The sequence below is a fragment of the Centrocercus urophasianus genome, unplaced genomic scaffold, assembly GCF_019232065.1.
Source record: "Centrocercus urophasianus isolate 14NV4802_14NV808 unplaced genomic scaffold, USGS_Curo_1.0 seq_20, whole genome shotgun sequence".
Classification (NCBI taxonomy): Eukaryota; Metazoa; Chordata; class Aves; order Galliformes; family Phasianidae; genus Centrocercus; species Centrocercus urophasianus.
Window position 1 is genome coordinate 10994971 of NW_024884756.1, and position 16856 is coordinate 11011826.

At 40.3% G+C, this 16856-nt stretch overlaps 2 protein-coding genes across 4 annotated transcripts in view; one reads left to right on the forward strand and one right to left on the reverse strand.

The window, feature by feature from the left end:
• Nucleotides 1-1800: 1800 nt before the first annotated feature.
• CASP10 (caspase 10) lies at nt 1801-13723 on the forward strand. Of its 3 annotated transcripts, XM_042821916.1 has the most exons (12): nt 1801-1880; nt 3121-3235; nt 4156-4493; nt 4624-4723; nt 5025-5160; nt 5943-6031; nt 7181-7217; nt 7646-7717; nt 9126-9214; nt 10638-10746; nt 11416-11920; nt 12613-13723. In XM_042821916.1, the coding sequence occupies exons 3-12, from the start codon at nt 4180-4182 to the stop codon at nt 12767-12769; spliced, it is 1608 nt and encodes a 535-aa protein (XP_042677850.1). In that variant the 5' UTR covers nt 1801-1880; nt 3121-3235; nt 4156-4179; the 3' UTR covers nt 12770-13723. The 3 variants fall into 3 exon arrangements, with proteins under 3 accessions (XP_042677850.1, XP_042677851.1, XP_042677849.1); XM_042821917.1 differs by lacking the exon at nt 3121-3235 and having other exon boundaries at nt 1814-1880; XM_042821915.1 differs by lacking the exon at nt 1801-1880 and having other exon boundaries at nt 1895-3235.
• Nucleotides 7847-16856, reverse strand: part of TRAK2 (trafficking kinesin protein 2) — a 72404-nt gene continuing 63394 nt past the window's right edge. Inside the window, exon 20 of the transcript XR_006169400.1 lies at nt 7847-7926. The gene's annotated coding sequence lies outside the window, so the exon portion shown is untranslated. The remainder of the gene's footprint in view (nt 7927-16856) is intronic.

The following is a 16856-nucleotide window of genomic DNA, read 5'->3' on the forward strand; positions in this document are numbered from 1 at the left end:
CCATAGAAAGTGGCAGGTGCTGGTAGAGTTTAATGGGCTGCCAAAACATATAGTTTTCTGAACCTGCTGTTGAACAAGGATATGCAAGCTGTACCTCCTGCTTCTGCATTGTTCCTGCTCAGAGCAAGGCTGTTGGACTCATGGCTCCATGGCATAGCTTCAGTTCTGGTTTCTGAGAGCTGAAAAACAAATCTAGTGTACTTCTGTATGTGTTGTATATATGGAATGGGGAAAAGAATTGTCAAATGTAGATGATGCTTTCCCATTGGCTCAGAAGATGTAACCCTGCAGCAGGAGATTCTTTGGTGTTTTACTCCAGTCTTAATTAGCATGATTTTTCTGAGCTATATATCTAGTTTACTTTAAATCTAGTTTACTTTATACTGTTATCTATTTGTGTCCTGAATTACAATCAGTGCCAGCTCATGATTTGGAAGTTGCATTGAAGAGGAACTTTACAGTGCTCGCAGTTGATGTCCTACTCTGTCTGATACCTCTTCAACTCTGTAGTTGAAGAAATAACAGTGACTCCCGTTATGTGTGGTTGAGTCAGAGAATCTTTACATGATGCTTCCTGAGAATGTTTTTGTGATACGCACGGCTTTTAATTTCTGACACGCAGCACGATGTTGCTGAGAAGATGCTGGCTGTGGCAGATGATGTGCAGCCTGTCTGCTGTGTATGTGATTATGTTCCATTTAAACTGTATCTTCTGTCTAAATTATTTGACAGCTCTGTAGCTATTACTGAAGGATGTTTTCTCAGTTTCTGTGTTAGTCAAAAAGAAGTTGAAAGTGTTTCTGGGCATTTTCAGGATTGTGCCTCTTTGTGTGCATTATTTTTTCATTTGCATCACTCTGAGAATGTATTTTCAGTTTTTAACTTATATAAATAATGTCAAAATAAATGTGATTTCAGTTAATGCCGTTAGTAAAATGCATAAGCTTTGTCGGTCTCCCTCCAGCCCAGAGTACCCCTTGGAACTGTTGGCCAGTGGATCTCTTTAGTGCTTGCTAAAGGTGGCTGTAGAGTTACCACGGTTCTGTAAAAGCGAAATGAGAGCATGACGGTCAGAGAACCTGCTCGTTTCACAGAGAATTCACCCCGTGGCTGTGTGCTGGGCAGCAGTACGCGCGCGAAGGGCTCATCCCGGAGGCGTGGAGTTGGCACCGCGTTACGTATGAGGCTGCGCTGGGCAAGGTACACTCCCCGTCCTCCCGGCAGAAAAGGGCCGGAAGGACGGCCGTGCGTGAAAGCTCCATTGAAGGCGTCTCCCACAAGCACTGATCTCAAGCTGCACGTGTGTGATAAACTCGGCCTTTGCTTTTTTTTTTTCTTTTTCTTTTTTTTTTTAATGTAAAGTGCTTTAAAAGGGGCTTGATACCGAAAGTGAAAGTAGTAGAAGAGTTACCTCTCGCTTCTTACGCTCCGCCTTGCAAGAGTCCCCATATTTTTTTTCCAGATTATTTAGCGAAATTCCTGGGCTGGGGCAAGGGCGGGGAGTTCCAAAAGTCCCGAGGCCGACTGCGGCGCGGCACCGGGCGGAGGGCGCTGCCCGCGTGACTCCGCACCCTGCGGGGAGGAGAAAGGGCGGCCCGGCGCTCGGCCGAACACCGCGGAGCAGAGCCGCCTATTAGCAGCCCGTCGCGCTGGGAGGCGCGTCCCTAGGGGCTTCCATCTGTCGGCTTTGTCCCGCTTTGCAGTCCCGTTCCTGGGAATTCCGCCCCTCCTGCAGGGTGGCGGGCTGGCGGCGCCTTGCGGCGGCGCTGTGACTCAGCACGTGGGGCCGCGCCTGGTGGCGGGGCGCAGAGCGGGCAGCGCGGCGCACCACGCGCACAGCGGCCGCCGGGAGCGGAGGCGGGCGCGAATTTCTTTCGAAGGTAAGAAAGGAGGGTCTGGGACGGAAGGGGAACGAAAGAACGCGCCTCCTTCCCACGCTGCGCCGCTGCCCCCGGCGGCCAGTTGATTCTGTTGTTTGCGGGGCCGCGGGCTGAGCTTTGCCGTTCTTCTGCGTTCGTGGTTTTGCGTTCTTTTAAAATCGTTGTTAGGCATTGTTCCGTTCTGTGAAACGTTAGAGGAAAGAGTAATTTGATAATCTTCATCGCTTATTTTATATGATTTTCCTTCCCTATGGATATTATGCAAAACGTAGATTGGAGCGGCAGTTCCACTACCTTTCTGCGTGCGTCGGTTTGCGCTTGTTAGTGCCCTGCTGGCCTAGCCGTGAGCCGTGGCAAACCTGGGAGGTGAGGAGGTCCTGGCCATCGAGTGTCGCTTATAAAATGCATAAGTGCTAGAGGGCTCCAGAAATACCATAGCTGTAAACCGAGCGGGGGATTTCAAGCAACGAAGTGGTGGTGTCTCCTCTCCCAGCGTTGCTAGGAGGGAGGGCTGGGCCTTACTGTGGGCGGAAAAAGACTTCAGGACAACTGGTAAATTCAGCACAGGTTTGGTGGCTGTGAGGATATTCTGAACTCAAGCAGAAAGTGTTTGGAGTGAAGGGCATTCCAGGAGCGGCAGCAGCACGACTTGAAAACTGTTTTAAGGGTAGATGAAGGAATCTGTTCTGGGTCTTGCTTCAGTTCGATTTGCTGATGAAACAATTATGTATGCTTGGGCTATGCACGACCCTCTTCTCCTAAAGCTATGATTTATTATCAGATTTAATTCAAATAATCGACTCCAAATTACAGATAGTCACTATTCAGTTTGAACTTGGTTTATATGGGCTTACTGGCATAGGCAGGAATCAATTTAACCTAAGTTATTCTGCTGAATTTACTTGATTAAAGCAAGAACAAGGTTTAGAAGTAGCTTGGCTAAACTGATTTGAATTGATTCCAGACCTTTTTGATAGTAACTGGTTTCTTAAATGAAGAAAGTTTCACAACATGGAGTTCAAATTGAGGAGAGATTGTAAACAATAGTTAACGAGCTATTACATTTTGAATACAGGAAAAAGTGATCTGAGGGCTAGTTTGTTTTCATGTGGTTTTTCACTCATGACAAAGGGACAGTAGAGAGTGCAGGACTCCTGGAATTTGTCAGCTCTCTTACTTGAAATGTAGATAATGCTTCTTTGTTTGCTCTGCTTCCCTGGCTTTTTTTTTTTTTTCCTAGGTGCTCTCTTATGTAGAAAGCTTTGCTCATCCCAACTGCCCTGAACAAAAGACTAAGAACCTACCTGCCTGTCTGAAGGAAGTGCCTGAAGGAAGGCACTAAAGCTCTTTCTTAAGTAAGCTTCCCTATACAACATTGCACAGGCAAATAATAACTGCATAAGCTACACTGAAGAAGCTAGTGCATAAAAGGATAATTGCTCTCTATTGGAAACTTCAGTAGGATTAATTTGCTTGCACAGAGGCTTTCCTGCGCTAAATGCAAAAGAGTTTAGTAGAAGATCAAGGAATAAGTGATTTTGCTACATTCTCCCCACTGAGAGTTACAAAGGGACTCTTCCCACCCACCAACAGTGTGAAGAAGTGAAGCTCTGAACGTTAAAGATGATACAAAGAAATAAAAGAATTTAGGTTGGAAGGGATCTCTTGAGGTCATCAAGCACAGATTTCTGATCAGCACAGGGCTGATATCAAAGTTAGACAGGGTTGTATAGAACACCTGCCTGTATGGGAACTGTTGAATCACAGCCTGAGCCTCTGATTGATCAGCTGAGGCAAGCGCTGAGCCAGCCCTGGGCGCACAGGTGAAGGCAATTCAGCAGTGTGACAGAAAGGGATGCAGCCTGGCTCCACCTCTCCTAGACCCCATTTAAGGGCTGATCCCCACTGGGGAAGGGTCTCTTTCTGGAGATTGCTCCCTTTGGAATTTTTCTGCAAGCCTAGGATATGGGCCTTTCTTTTGTTTTAGATTGTTTCTTTCCACCATGATAATCCTTCTAGTTATATGATCTATACAATACCAGCCTTATCATGCCGCTCTGCTAATTGTATATTTGTTGATTGTACGCTGCCAAATTTATCCTTTGTTGTTTTGCGCTTGGAGAAGGAAGTATGTTTCGGATTGGTTTAAAAGGAAACTTCTCTTTTGCAGAGAATTCAAGTCTTTCAAACCTCCTTGGATTATATCTTATTATTATTTATAGTTATGAGGATTGCTGGAGATTTGACTGTTACCAACATTTAATTTGACTTTTAGGCAGAGATCATCAGTGCCAACAACATGGAGGATGTTGACAGCTTGCAGTTTTGTCAGCTGCTCCTGCTCATTGATGAAAAACTGGGGGCTGAGGATGTAGCAGCATTAAAATTTCTCTGTACTGACTTGATCCCCTTCAGAAAACTGGAAAGCGTGCAGTCAGCAATGGACATTTTTCAGCTTCTTATGGATGAAGATTATCTGAATGAGAAAGATACTTTCCTGCTAGCTGAACTGTTATACAGAATTAAATACCACTCCCTGCTCAGTCTCCTGGGTTATACCAAGGAGAAAGTGCAAGCATGTCTGCGTGAGAAGGGAAAAGTGTCTGTGTACAGGTAAGTATGAAACGAGATTCTGCTATCTGCCATCTATAACTTTCTGTTTCCCTTTCCTTTAATTTCTTGTATTGCTTTTAGCTTTCTCCACGCTCTGTTCTACCTTTGTCTCACTGAGTCTCTCTTACAGGCAGATGCTGTATGAATTGTCAGAGAACATTACCAATGAGATGTTGCAGGAAATTGTATTCCTCCTGAGAAACCATCTTCCAAAGCGACACAGAACTATTGTATGTGGGGAGAGTGGCAAATATGCCTATGGCGGGGAGGGAAGAAGATCAGAGTGGGAGTGAAATGGGAGAAGTGTGAGAAGTCTTTGGCAGAAAAGATGCCGTGTGACTAAGCTGGTCAATGTTCATAGGGTGAGCAAGGAGGAAGCTCCCTCTCCCTGTGATGTAAAATTGACTGTTTGGATTTTATTGATAGGAGGCAAAGCAGGTGATCGTGGGATTATTTGAGACAGACAGGGCTGAAACAAATGGTTTTAAGTTCTAAAGAACAATAAATATATTTCATTGTCTTCTTTATCAGTCTGCTTTGGAGTTGCTGATTTTATTGGAAAAACAGGGTCTTTTAACTGAAAACAATGTGCAGACACTGGAGGAAGTCTTGAGAAATGTTTCACCTGATCTCCTGGAAACAGTGAACTGCTACAGAATGGCAAATGGTGAGAAATTCAGAGTTAGAGAATATACTTGCTAAAATGCAGGAAGCTCTATGAGGGTCTGGGCAACTGAACTTGAAAGATCTATGTGTGCTTTACTAGACTGGGTTTGTTCAGTATCTTCACACGCAAGTTCAGCATAACTGTCCCAAACTTGTATTACATCATTATTCCCCAGTAGGAATGTGTTTGAATATTTGAGGCCACGCAGAGCAGTCCAGCACATACGAACTGCCTGAGAAACTAAAAATCCATTTATAGTTATGCCACAGTCCTCAGTTTCTATGTGGGTAGCACTGAGTTGATGATGACTATCCTATAAAAGACGCTCTGTGATTCATAAACGTATACATCTACAAAGCAGTTGCTTGCTAGTAAGCTGGAAAGGCAATTTGTGTTTGTCTGATACATGGTAACTTTAATTTTAGAATGTGTGATTGGTGTTCTCAGGGGTGTTGTACTGCAGCTTGTGACACTGCTACTCTTAATGTCCTATGGAGTGACTATAAGCATGCTGGAGAGAAGGTTCTACTTCCAATTATTTTAACAATGGGAAGCAAATTCTGGGAAGTCCAAAGCTATGTTTTAAACAGGTGTGAGGGCATTCAGTACCTCCAAGGGGTCCAGTCCCATGTGCTTCCTTTGTGTGTTTCAAAATTGTTTTTTATTTTAATGCACCTTTCATTAAGTATAGATCTGCATTTGCCCTAATGTGCAGGTTCATAGGGATTTAACTAAAACACACACGACGTCTCTCACTTGTTTTCTGTTTTTCTTTTTCTTAGTGTCTCTGTCTGAGCAGGAGAATGCTCTTCCAGTCAAGGAATCTTCACCATCTTACGCTGTAGGCATCAGAGTTTTCAATTCCCCTCAGGTACACTGGAACACATGCTGTCTGGGTCAAGGGTTTTAGTTTTTGGGGTTTGTTTTTTCTTTGCCTTCACTTTGAAACCATACTTGGTTGGCTCTCTGTTTCACTGATTCTTTCCACTTGATTTAATAAGGTGACAAGCATATTTGTTCTGCATATAAGAAATGCAACTCTATGTAGCATCAAATAGTTTCAACTGAAAAACTACTGTTGGTCGTGTGCAATTGGAGGAGAAGATAACACTAGGAGGAGAAATGTGAGAGAGAGGTATAAGAGGGCCTTCTAGAGAATGAGACATGAATTGCAGATTTTTAAAGTTTTGTCTGATCATCACAAAACTATCTATCTCCAAGGATTAACACCGTGTACTGACAACCGGTTCAAAAGGCTGCTTCTGAAGGAGTGTTCCCATTTCTCCAGCGTAGCAGTCCTTGCTCAGTTAAGTCATTTCTGCAGCTGAATGATGAAGCAGATTAAGAAACCTAACTTGCATGGCTTATGACAGATTTCTTTTTTAGGGGAGGGAGTTTTATTCCAGTTCTGAATGAGGGAAGCAATGGTCTTTTTGATGATACTTCCCAGAAGTGCAGTCGTGGTAGACAAGAGCTGAGGAAAATGTGCTATTCAGTATCAAAAGGGCTTGCATTACTGCAGCTTTGAGCTTTGCTCTGCTTTCATGCATGACATTTGGCATGGTAAGAAAATTAATGTCAGAGTACAAAAACATAGATAGAAAAAAGAAATTATACTATCCAAGAGAATTGATAGGGGGCAGTGTCAGACTATTTTCTTTGTTTTTAGTGATTGCCCACCCCTATACTGAAAGATAATTTGAAACTGAAAAAAAAAAATTGCTGTTTCTTTTACTTGTATGAAAAAATGTTTGTTTGCAGTTCTGTGACATTTGCAGTAAGTGAAAAAGTCTTTTGTAGTTTCATTATGCTTCCTGCTCTTAGGAATTTGGTATTTTCGTTACCTTGTTACCTGCTACTTAGAAAGCTTTGGTGTTTATTAAGCCTGTTTTGCTAAAACCACTATGAGGTGTGTGTGTGTGTGTGTGTGTGTGTGTGTGTGTGTGTGTGTATGTATATGTATATATATATACATACACACAATAATTTTAACATGTTCCTTCCTCCACTCAAAAAATAGGAGACCTCAATCAAATTTGTCAGTTCCAATATCCATGGTAAGACTTTCCAAAAATACACTCAGTTTGTTACTTTTATGTTTAATATTGCATATGATTATTTACTGTAGTAAATTTCTAGCATTTGGTTTAATGCAACACACTTACCTTGCTGTCCTACCTGTAAGGGACTTTTGCTTTCTACTCAAGAAGATTTGAAGGATTTCTACTCTTATGTAAATGGGAGAAAATTGGCAAATCCCATGCATTTTGTTAGTCATTCACTAGAAACTAACTAGCATAGTTTGTTTTTTTTGGAAGTGGAATAAAGATTAGTAGTAAGAAGATAGTTTGTTCTTCTTGAGAAGAAAAAACAAGTGCTCCATTTAAATATGCCTGGAAGGAATAGATCTCTGTGACTGTTTATAAAACTGAACTGTTAATTTTTTGTGTGTGAGACTTTAGCTCAGACTTCTTTTGCTATATAGATCATTATGTTGAAGAACCTGGGAGCCCATGGGAATATGCTGGAAATGTGAGCTCTGTACCTGGCAGGCAAGGTTTGTATTCTCTTAGTGTTTAATTGTTAAGCAATTTTTATTCTGTGCTGCCTGAAATTTAATGTGTTATTTAAAAGGACCACACCAATTCTTGTAGCCCTTTCTGCCATACCTCTGGGATCCTTATAGAGGAAATGAGAAGATGCGCTGACTTTGTCTCTCCAGTCCAGTTCAGGAATGCCAGTTCTTCTCAGACATTTGCTGAACAGCTGTTAAAATGGCAGAAAATAAAAGGTCTGAGAACAGAAATAAGCAAACAGACAAAAATTGGTTTAGTTCCTGGCACCTTTATACACTAGAGAGAGCATAACGTGTACAGTTAATGTTTGCACGTCTTCTATGGCTTCCTGGAAAAGTGAAGTTAGAAAGATTACCAGTTGAGGAAGTCACCAGGTGTTATATAGTGGAAATGGATGTTTTGAATGCATTGAGTAGCCTGAGATAGACATGAGAAGGAGGGGAGAGTTTCAGGTTCAGAAGGAAACATAAATAAATTAACAGTTGTATGGGAACTGCTGAATCACAGCCTGAACCTCTGATTGATCACCTGAGATGAGTGCTGAGTCAGTCCTGGGAGCACAGGTGAAGGCAGTTCACCTGTGCTGCCGGAAGGGGTGGAGCTTGGCTCCATCTCTCCTAGACCCCATATAAGAGCTGACTACCAGTGGGGAAGGATCTCTTTCTGGAGGTCCCTCCTTTTGGAGTTTTCCAGCGAGCCCAGGACAAGGGTAAGTCCTTCATCTATTCTTTTTTGGTGTAATAACCTGCTTAGCCAAACTCTCTTGTATGTTTCTTAATTATAACATCTGTATATTCATTGACTATATGGCAATAAATTACAATTTGGATCAGATCTCTAAAAGGATTATGTGCAAATAACAGTGGCTGGTATGTATACAGCTATCTTTGAGACTCCACTGGCCTGTTAAAAAGTATCGCAGCATAACCTGTGGTTTTCCACTTTGAACTTCTTTGAATGCTGTTTGAAAGTTTTGTCTCAGAGCTATTGTGAATCACTCAGGAACTGAAAGTATTATGTAATGGAAGCTTCACTAGTAAGTCACGGATTCTTCTTACAGTGCAGTTTATTTCTAAATATTTCCAGTTGAAAAATTGATTTGGCTGTTGCAGGTAGACTCTATCATTGTACCACAAGTGTCTTTGTTCCCTAAAACCAGCGCAAGCAGAAGCCTTGCCTTAGGCATGAAAATACTTAAAATAACTGGAGACATGTTCAGACATGTCATGCCATGTAAGTGATAGTAGCTATCTCATATGGAAAGAATTATTCCTTTCAATGTATAGCCATTTTAAATATAAGAAGGGCTGTACTGTAGCTAAACTCCTTTTTGCTACATACACCAATACTAGATTAATCCTCAGAAATATTTATGCTCTTTTTTCCTAGATAACAGAGTGCCTAATCTTACACAAGTCTTCTCTGAAACAAACCTGCAGCTGTCTGGAGGATTCAGTGGTGTAGAAAATGAATCCAAGGTTTGAGATAATCTCTTAAATGATTATTTGTGAATATGTAGGTATGTAAGGTCTCTATCCCTGCACTGGCATGCAATAGCATGTGAGATTTTTCTGTGTCTCGTGAAGGTGGTTGAGCAGTCTGATAATCCAGAATATTTTGGAGGGTATTCTAACCTTGGAGGTCAGGAACTTCACCATATTGAAAGACATAGTGAGGCAAAACAGGCATATTGCCTTTGGTGCTATACACACATTGTTATCTCCCTGATAGAGGCAAATCGTCTGGCATAATCTTGAGTTGCAAAGTTTGGAGATGGCAGCAGAATGTGCAGGTAGAAGCGGAGGCAAACATACCTTCACAGTTCTCTCCCTCTCCGGATGTGGCTTAGAAAAAGCTTCAGGGTGCCTTGAAATTAATAATATTGCCTTCACACTCTACCCACTATGGAAGAAGGGTAAAAGAAGGAAAGGCAAGTGTGTTCAGTAATCATGGGTGTGTAATGCACCAGGCGTCTTGGTTCAGGGGAAAACGTGCCTTCTGTGAGGTACCTTTTTACAAGTCTTGTATGTGTTCTTTAAGCTTGCACAGCAGTGTAACCATTAATTCTCCCCATGTCTTTTTCCTTGTGATAAGCACAGATATTGAGAGAGCGTGTTGCTGCATTTGTTTATACCTGTTTAATTTCTCAAAGTTCTGTGCTATCAACTGATGTTCAGAATGCTCAAGCAAACACTACTGTGCTACTCTTGAAAGAGTTTTTGGGGTGATGTCTTGATTTCCTTCAACTATAATGCACAAAATTGGGTGTTTTTTATTGTTCTTTCCAGCTAGCAGAGAGGAACAGGAACGGTGGAACTCTAATTTTTACCTGAGGTTAAAATTAGGGATAATATTTGAAGTTTTGGTGACTTCTCAATTTTTAAAGCATTTTTTCTTAAGAGGGTGGTAATTTTTAAGTCTCAGTGAAACTGCTAGTGTGGCAGGTTTGTTCCTGTGTGAGATCTCTGTTCTCATTGCATCCCTTTCCAAAACCACCAGTAGGCACTCAACAGTCCTCACAGAATGAAATGAGGTGTCTGACATTGTCAAGATTGAGGGTAAACCCTTATAACTTAAAGTTATAATCTTTTCCTGACAGTGAAATACTGCTAACCCTAACGCCAGTTCAGATTGCATACAGATCACCAACTCAGTTGTTAAACCCTTCTTCTGCACTTTGATGGTTTGGTGATAGTGTGCTTGAGACTTCATCCATGCCACTTCACACAAGGAGGCATTATGAGTTCCACTTTGTTGGAAATATCCTGGAGTCTTGGGCACCTCTGGTGTTCTGGTTGCCAGTTTTTAAACATGTTAAGGAAATATGATTTCTAGAGATCACACATCCGTGCTGAATAAGTTCTCTGAAGCTGTAAGCTGTTTTTCTTATGCTTTTTACAGGTGTCAACTTACAAAATGGATGGGCCACAGAGAGGAATTTGTCTTGTTATTAATAATGTTAAATTTGATGGGATTCTTCAAGAGAGAAAGGGTTCTTATAAAGATGCCTGTAAGTTCTTGAAGTAAGATTTTTGAAGGGTTGATCTCTATTTCCTTTGATTTTCCTGTATTGTCTATATTTTTTGTATGTGTTCCAGTAAATATTTTTAAACAGTAAAATTTTTGAGATGTTACGTCACTTGTGTATCCTTGCAGGAAGGACTAACGACTGAGTAACCACTGAGTTTTTCATAAAGTTAGATTGTTCTTTAAACATCTTGAGAATTCCTTTTTAGTTAGTTTTAATTCTTTATTATAGATATAGACTGTCATTTTATATAATGCGTAACTCCTTAAGCAAACAGCTCCATGTGTACTCTTTATTCTGTTTGTCTCTTTTTGATAGAACTCTGCAATAGTCAAAACTGCAGTTGGAAAACAACATTCTAAGAAGGTTTCGAAAGAGATCACCTTAATTTCCATATGTAATTTTGAACTCAGTTTGTGATTGTACACTGTACAATGTCATTGTATTTTCTGAAACTTGTCTAGAAGGAATCAGTTACTGTGTTTGAGCTGATGCTACCTTTATTCCATTAACTTTTATTTGATAATAGTATATGGATGAATTTACAGAAGGATCAGCATATGATGTCTTTTACACTTAAAATTAGCTTGCACAATGACCATAAAATGGTTTTCTACTGCCTCAATTTTTCTTTCTTATCTTTAATTACAGGGGAACTGGAGAAAGTATTCAAATGGCTTGGTCTGGATGTGAGGACTTACACAGATCAGACATCTGATCAGATTAAAGAACTGATGCAAGCATGGCAGCGTTCAGAATACCACAAGGATAGGGACTGTTTTGTTTGTTGCATTCTGTCTCATGGAGAGTCAGGAGCAGTCTATGGGAAAGATGGAAAGCTTGTATCAATCCGCACTATCATGACCTACTTCACTGCCAAACAATGTCCACAGTTGACTGAAAAACCCAAACTATTCTTTATCCAAGCATGCCAGGGTAAAGAGATACAGCGTCCTGTCTATGTTGAAACTGATGCACGAGTTCCTGACTTCTCTTCTGTACAACAGAGCATTTCTCCTTCTGAAAGTATTCCTGAAGAGGCTGATTTCCTTCTAGGCATGGCCACAATTGATGGATATGCTTCTTTCCGACATGTTCAAGAGGGTACTTGGTATATTCAGGCCTTGTGCAGCAAGCTACAGTCATTGGTACCAAGGTAAATAATTATTTAGGTAGCTCTTATGAAAAAATGGGAGGAACTTCCCCTTCTTTTATTTTTCTCTGAAGGCAAACTCGAGTAGTAACATTAATCCATGTTCTGAAATAGGCAAAATCAGTGAAACTACTGGTTTGATAATTCATCTTTGATAAATTTACATTAACACCAGTAGTAGCTTAGTGTCAATCAGGTCACTGTGAAGTTTATTGGGGAACTACCCCTCAAAAAAAAAAAACAAAAACAAAAAAAAAAAAACACCTAAAAACCTCTGAACTTCCAATCTCTGTCATATTAGATGAAGCTATCCGTTTCTTTAGTGGATTTAGATGAAAATATTTTGTTCCCTTCTCTTTCATTACTGAATGTCAGTCATAGAATTATAGAATGGCTTGGATTGAAAGGGACCTCAAAATCATGAAGTTCCAATCCCCTGCCATAGGCAGGGTTGCCAGCCAATAGATCAAGCACGAGAAGTCAGAGAGAGAAAAAGTTTTGTATTTCTAGTATGACTCAAGTGAATATCAAAAGAAGGGGAATTTGGAAAAAAGGGTGTGCTTTGTTTTACCTTTTTTTGGCTTTAAGTGTTTATACTGTAGCTTCTAGATTATCTGACAGGTGTTACATGGAGAAACTGTATCATCTGCTCATTAATAAGTCACTTTTTATTTTTGTTTTCTTTTTGGCTGCAGGGGTGAAGATATTTTGTCCATCCTTACGGAAGTTAATGAAGATGTTAGCAAGCGTGTTGACCGTTGTGGGACAAGGAAGCAGATGCCGCAGCCAGCATATACCTTAAGAAGAAAACTTATATTCCCAATACCTAGAGACCCTCCTCCTTCACAGTGACATTGAGACTTTTTTAATACATCCTTTTGTCAGTACGTCTCTCTAAATGCAATTCACAACACTTTTTTAAAGTTGTTACTGACTCCTCAGGAACTGTTGGTGTCAAGGCAAGGCCTCTCTCTTTTTTTTTTTTTTTTTTCTTCCAGAGAAACTTTGAAGCTGAGTTGGAAGAGATGCAGTTAACACAATCAGTGTGCCAGCTATTTACATCATCTGTATATTCAGAATTTTCAGGGATGGGAGAAGCAAGTTTCTATGATGTTAAGCATTTTTATCTAAATGAGGATGTTAACAGTCTGGTTTAGACTCATCAAATTTTATTTTGCATACTAATAATGCTTAAACCTACTTCTAAAACCATAAGCTGTGTTCATGGAGAAAGGCAAAGGTAGGAATGAAGAAGAGAAAGTTCAAGTAGAAGGTGGAGGAGAATTTTTTCTTTCATTCCTAACTTAGATCACTTATAATTACTGAAAATCACTTGGTTTTTTTTTTTTTTGCTGTACACACTGATACCCTCTAGTAGCTATTATCAACTCGCATACAGGATGTTTCCAAGACTCAGTATAGACGAAATGCTACAGTATTCCCTCTGTGAAACCTTGTTAACCCTCATTTCCACAGGCAAGTTAGCGTGGAACAGCTGAGCACTACGAAATGATAATATTCAGCATTGTATCTGCATACATTGATCAGTCTGATTAACTGGAAACATTAAATTTTCTGATTTCTTATTTTAAGATATAAAATGCATTCATATGGGACAGAAGGCTCTTTATTAAGCTTCTAGCAGAGTATGTTTTAGAGTTAACCAAAATAAGGTGATGTTATTTTGTTAGAGATGTTTACTATGTGTATCTGTGTCCTTCCTGTTTGTTGCTGAGTTTAATTTATACTTCTTTTTAAGAACATGGGAGTGGGGGAAGAAAGTAGTAATAAAAATTTTGTACAGGGCTAAAGCTTATCATTGCTTCTGCTTGCCTACCTGTAGAATAGCATGGAATGGAATAATTCAGATGAAAGAGGCCTTTGAAGATCAACTTGTCCAACTGCCTGACTACTTCAAGGCAAATCAAAAGATAACGCGTGTAATTGAGGGCATTATCCAAATGCCTCTTAGACACTGACAGGCATGGGGCATCTCTAGGAAGCCCCTTCCAGTGCTTGACCATCCTCATGGTAAAGAAATTTTTCCTAATATTCCGTTTGAACCTACTCTGGCACAGATTTCTGCCATTCCCTTGTGTTATATCCTTGTTGGGTCTCATCAATTGATGGGATTTTTACTACTTCAGGACTTAAACTGAAAGTGAAGCTTAGTTTATTTCAACAAAACAGTGATTATTATCTATAATTACTAGCTGTAAAATAGCTCAAGACTTGGGGTGTAAAAGTGAGAGAGCATGGAGTGATGCTCTTGGAACCAATTTTTGCTTGCAGTATACATGATTTTTGTATCACTCAAAACATTAAAATGCAGTCAATCTGCCAAAACATCTTTTACTTTTCGTCGTTATGAATTGAACTATATTCTAAGTCAATTCATGACTGCATTCTAAGGCTTCTGAATTAGTGTAGGTCCTACGCTTGGGGTTTCGTTTATGCCACAGGTAGAAAATATTTTCTTTGCTAGTAGAATATATAATATTCTATACAGAATATATATATTTTATATTAGAATCAGTATATATATGTATAGTGCATATATATATATCACCATATATATATTCACTATAATAGAATCACCAAGTATCTGGCTCAAAATTAGTGTTCAGATTTGGTGCACTCCTCTTTCATATGTTCAGATAACAATTGAATTTTATCAGTACAAGCACTGACAAGAATCTTAGAATCGTAAGAGTGATTCGGGTTGGAAGAGTTTGGGAATACAAGAAAAACTGTTCAGAGGAGCAACTGTGGAGCAAGATAAACAGCATGAGAACCAAGGACACCTAGAAGAAGAAAGAATGTCTCATGGTTGATTGGATAAGCACCTGCATGAACGGTTGAAGAGTGTTTGTAGAATGTTCTGTTGACCTGTGAAGGTGGATGGGAAAGCTAGATAAAGGAAACTTCTGAAGGTACAGAGTGATGTGAGAACTTGTAATAGACGATTTGGGTTGTTCTCATCTGAGTCTGTGCATCAGATGCTGCAGAAGAGACCTTAATGACATTCATGGTGTAACTGCATTAGTGGACAAACCCTACTATCAATGCAAGCTGGGAGATGAAAGGATAGGACATAGCCCTGTCAAAAAGGGTGTGGGGTACTGATGGTTGGTAAGCTGGACATGAGACAGCAGTGTGCCCTTGCAGCCCAGAAAGCCGACTGTATCCTGGGTTGTATAAAAAGAAATGTGGTCAGCTGGTTGAGGGAGGTGATCCTGTTTCTTTGGTCTGTACTGGTGAGATCTCACCTGGAATACTGCATCCAGGTGTGGAGTCTTCGGTACAAGAGAGATGAGATGCAGGCCTATTAGAGTGCGTCCAGGGGAGGGCCACAGAAATGATCCAAGGGATGGAGCACTTCTCCTGTGAGGACAGACTGAGAGCTGGGGCTGTTCAGCCTGGAGAAGAGAAGGCTCCGGGAAGACCTTATAGCAGCCTTTTGGTATCTGAAGAGGGCTATAAGAAGGAAGGGGAGAGTCTAGCAGGTTTGTTGCAGTAGGACAAGGGGAAACAGTTTGAAGCTAAAAAGGGGGAGATTTAGATTGGGCGTGTGGAAGATTTGTTACAATTTATTTATAATTGCATATAATTTACTCAGAAGATCTTTAAAGTGGGATTTGTATAATTGACAAGTCCTTCCACACTGGCAGTTTTTTGTGTAGGAGTGGTTTATCCTGGCTTTTGCCAGTAGAGGCCAGTCACCAATTTCCGTCAGCATTTTTTGCTTCCTTGAGACCAGCCTTTCTGGGAGAGCTGAATTTTTTGTAGTCTGCTGTACACGGAATTAATTGGATCATCGAGATTGTTCTTGGTGAAGCCAGAGGGACCAAATAGAGCTGCAGAAAAGCTGAGGGAAATTGGAGTGACTACAGGTTAATAAAAGAGCAGGGATGTTTTGGGGAAAGATGAAAGAGAAATAAGAAGTGAAATCATAAAAACAGGAAGAACAGTACCAGAAGGGGTGTTCCCTGGAACAACTGCATGATGGGAGAGATCTCTGTCTGGAAAGAGCTATCTTAGGATTGGACTTGTCTGCAAATATTTTTCATGCTTTACTAATCACGGTATTTTGCCTCTTTAAATCTGCAACTAGAATCTTGATTCATTTAAGACACAGAGTGACTGATGAAGGAAGAGAGACAGTGAGGCATGGGAAGACGCGAGACAGAGCTGTTTTGGACCTGAAGATCAGAGAGTGCTTGTTCTGTTCCTTGGTGTAATTTCTAACCTTTGGATAAAAGGAAGACTCATGCAATTGAACATTAGACAAATTTTCTGAGTTCTTACAAGAGTATGACCTTTGGAAGAAGTTTGTAGGCCTCGTTCTATTAAAGGGTATGTTATAATTTTGAGTTCTTAAAAGCAGGTAGGTTGAAATCAATGAAAGGTAGCTTCCGTTGTGAAATTTGAATTTCTGTTCTCCTGTCTCTTTTCATAATATTGAACTGAGTTTCAGATGTAGATGGAGGGGTTGGTAGCTGTACTGATTGTTGTTTATATGCTTCTCAATGCATGAAGTGTACCAGTGACCAACGGATCATTCTTGGAACTTCATCATGAAAGGCAGAGTTCTATGCATGGAAAAAGATGTAAATGCCAAAACTTAAATACTGTTTAAATTCTTTTGCAAATGGGGAAATATGAAATAATTTCAAGGAGATGTTTAGCCTTTCAGTTTCCTGTATGCACCAAGTACTGCTACTGAATATAGTGCTGATATTTCATTTTAGGAAATAATCTTCCATGAATATGCTTGTTAAAAGTAGGCTAGGTGAGTTCAAGTGGGACTTAAAAGAATGGAGGTAGGATGTGGAAGATCTGGTGACACAACAGGATGATGGAACTGAGATATTTTTAAATGGGAAGATGTAATTAATGCACGTCTTTACTGCTATCTTTTAATTAGGATTCATATTTA

Bases quoted from the DNA above. Each gene is read 5' to 3' on its own strand.
- CASP10 (XM_042821916.1), top strand. From the start codon at position 4,180: ATGGAGGATGTTGACAGCTTGCAGTTTTGTCAGCTGCTCCTGCTCATT. The intron at 5,161-5,942 runs GTGAGAAATTCA...TCTTTTTCTTAG, and splicing joins CTGCTACAGAATGGCAAATG to TGTCTCTGTCTGAGCAGGAG. The intron at 9,215-10,637 runs GTTTGAGATAAT...TGCTTTTTACAG, and splicing joins GTGTAGAAAATGAATCCAAG to GTGTCAACTTACAAAATGGA.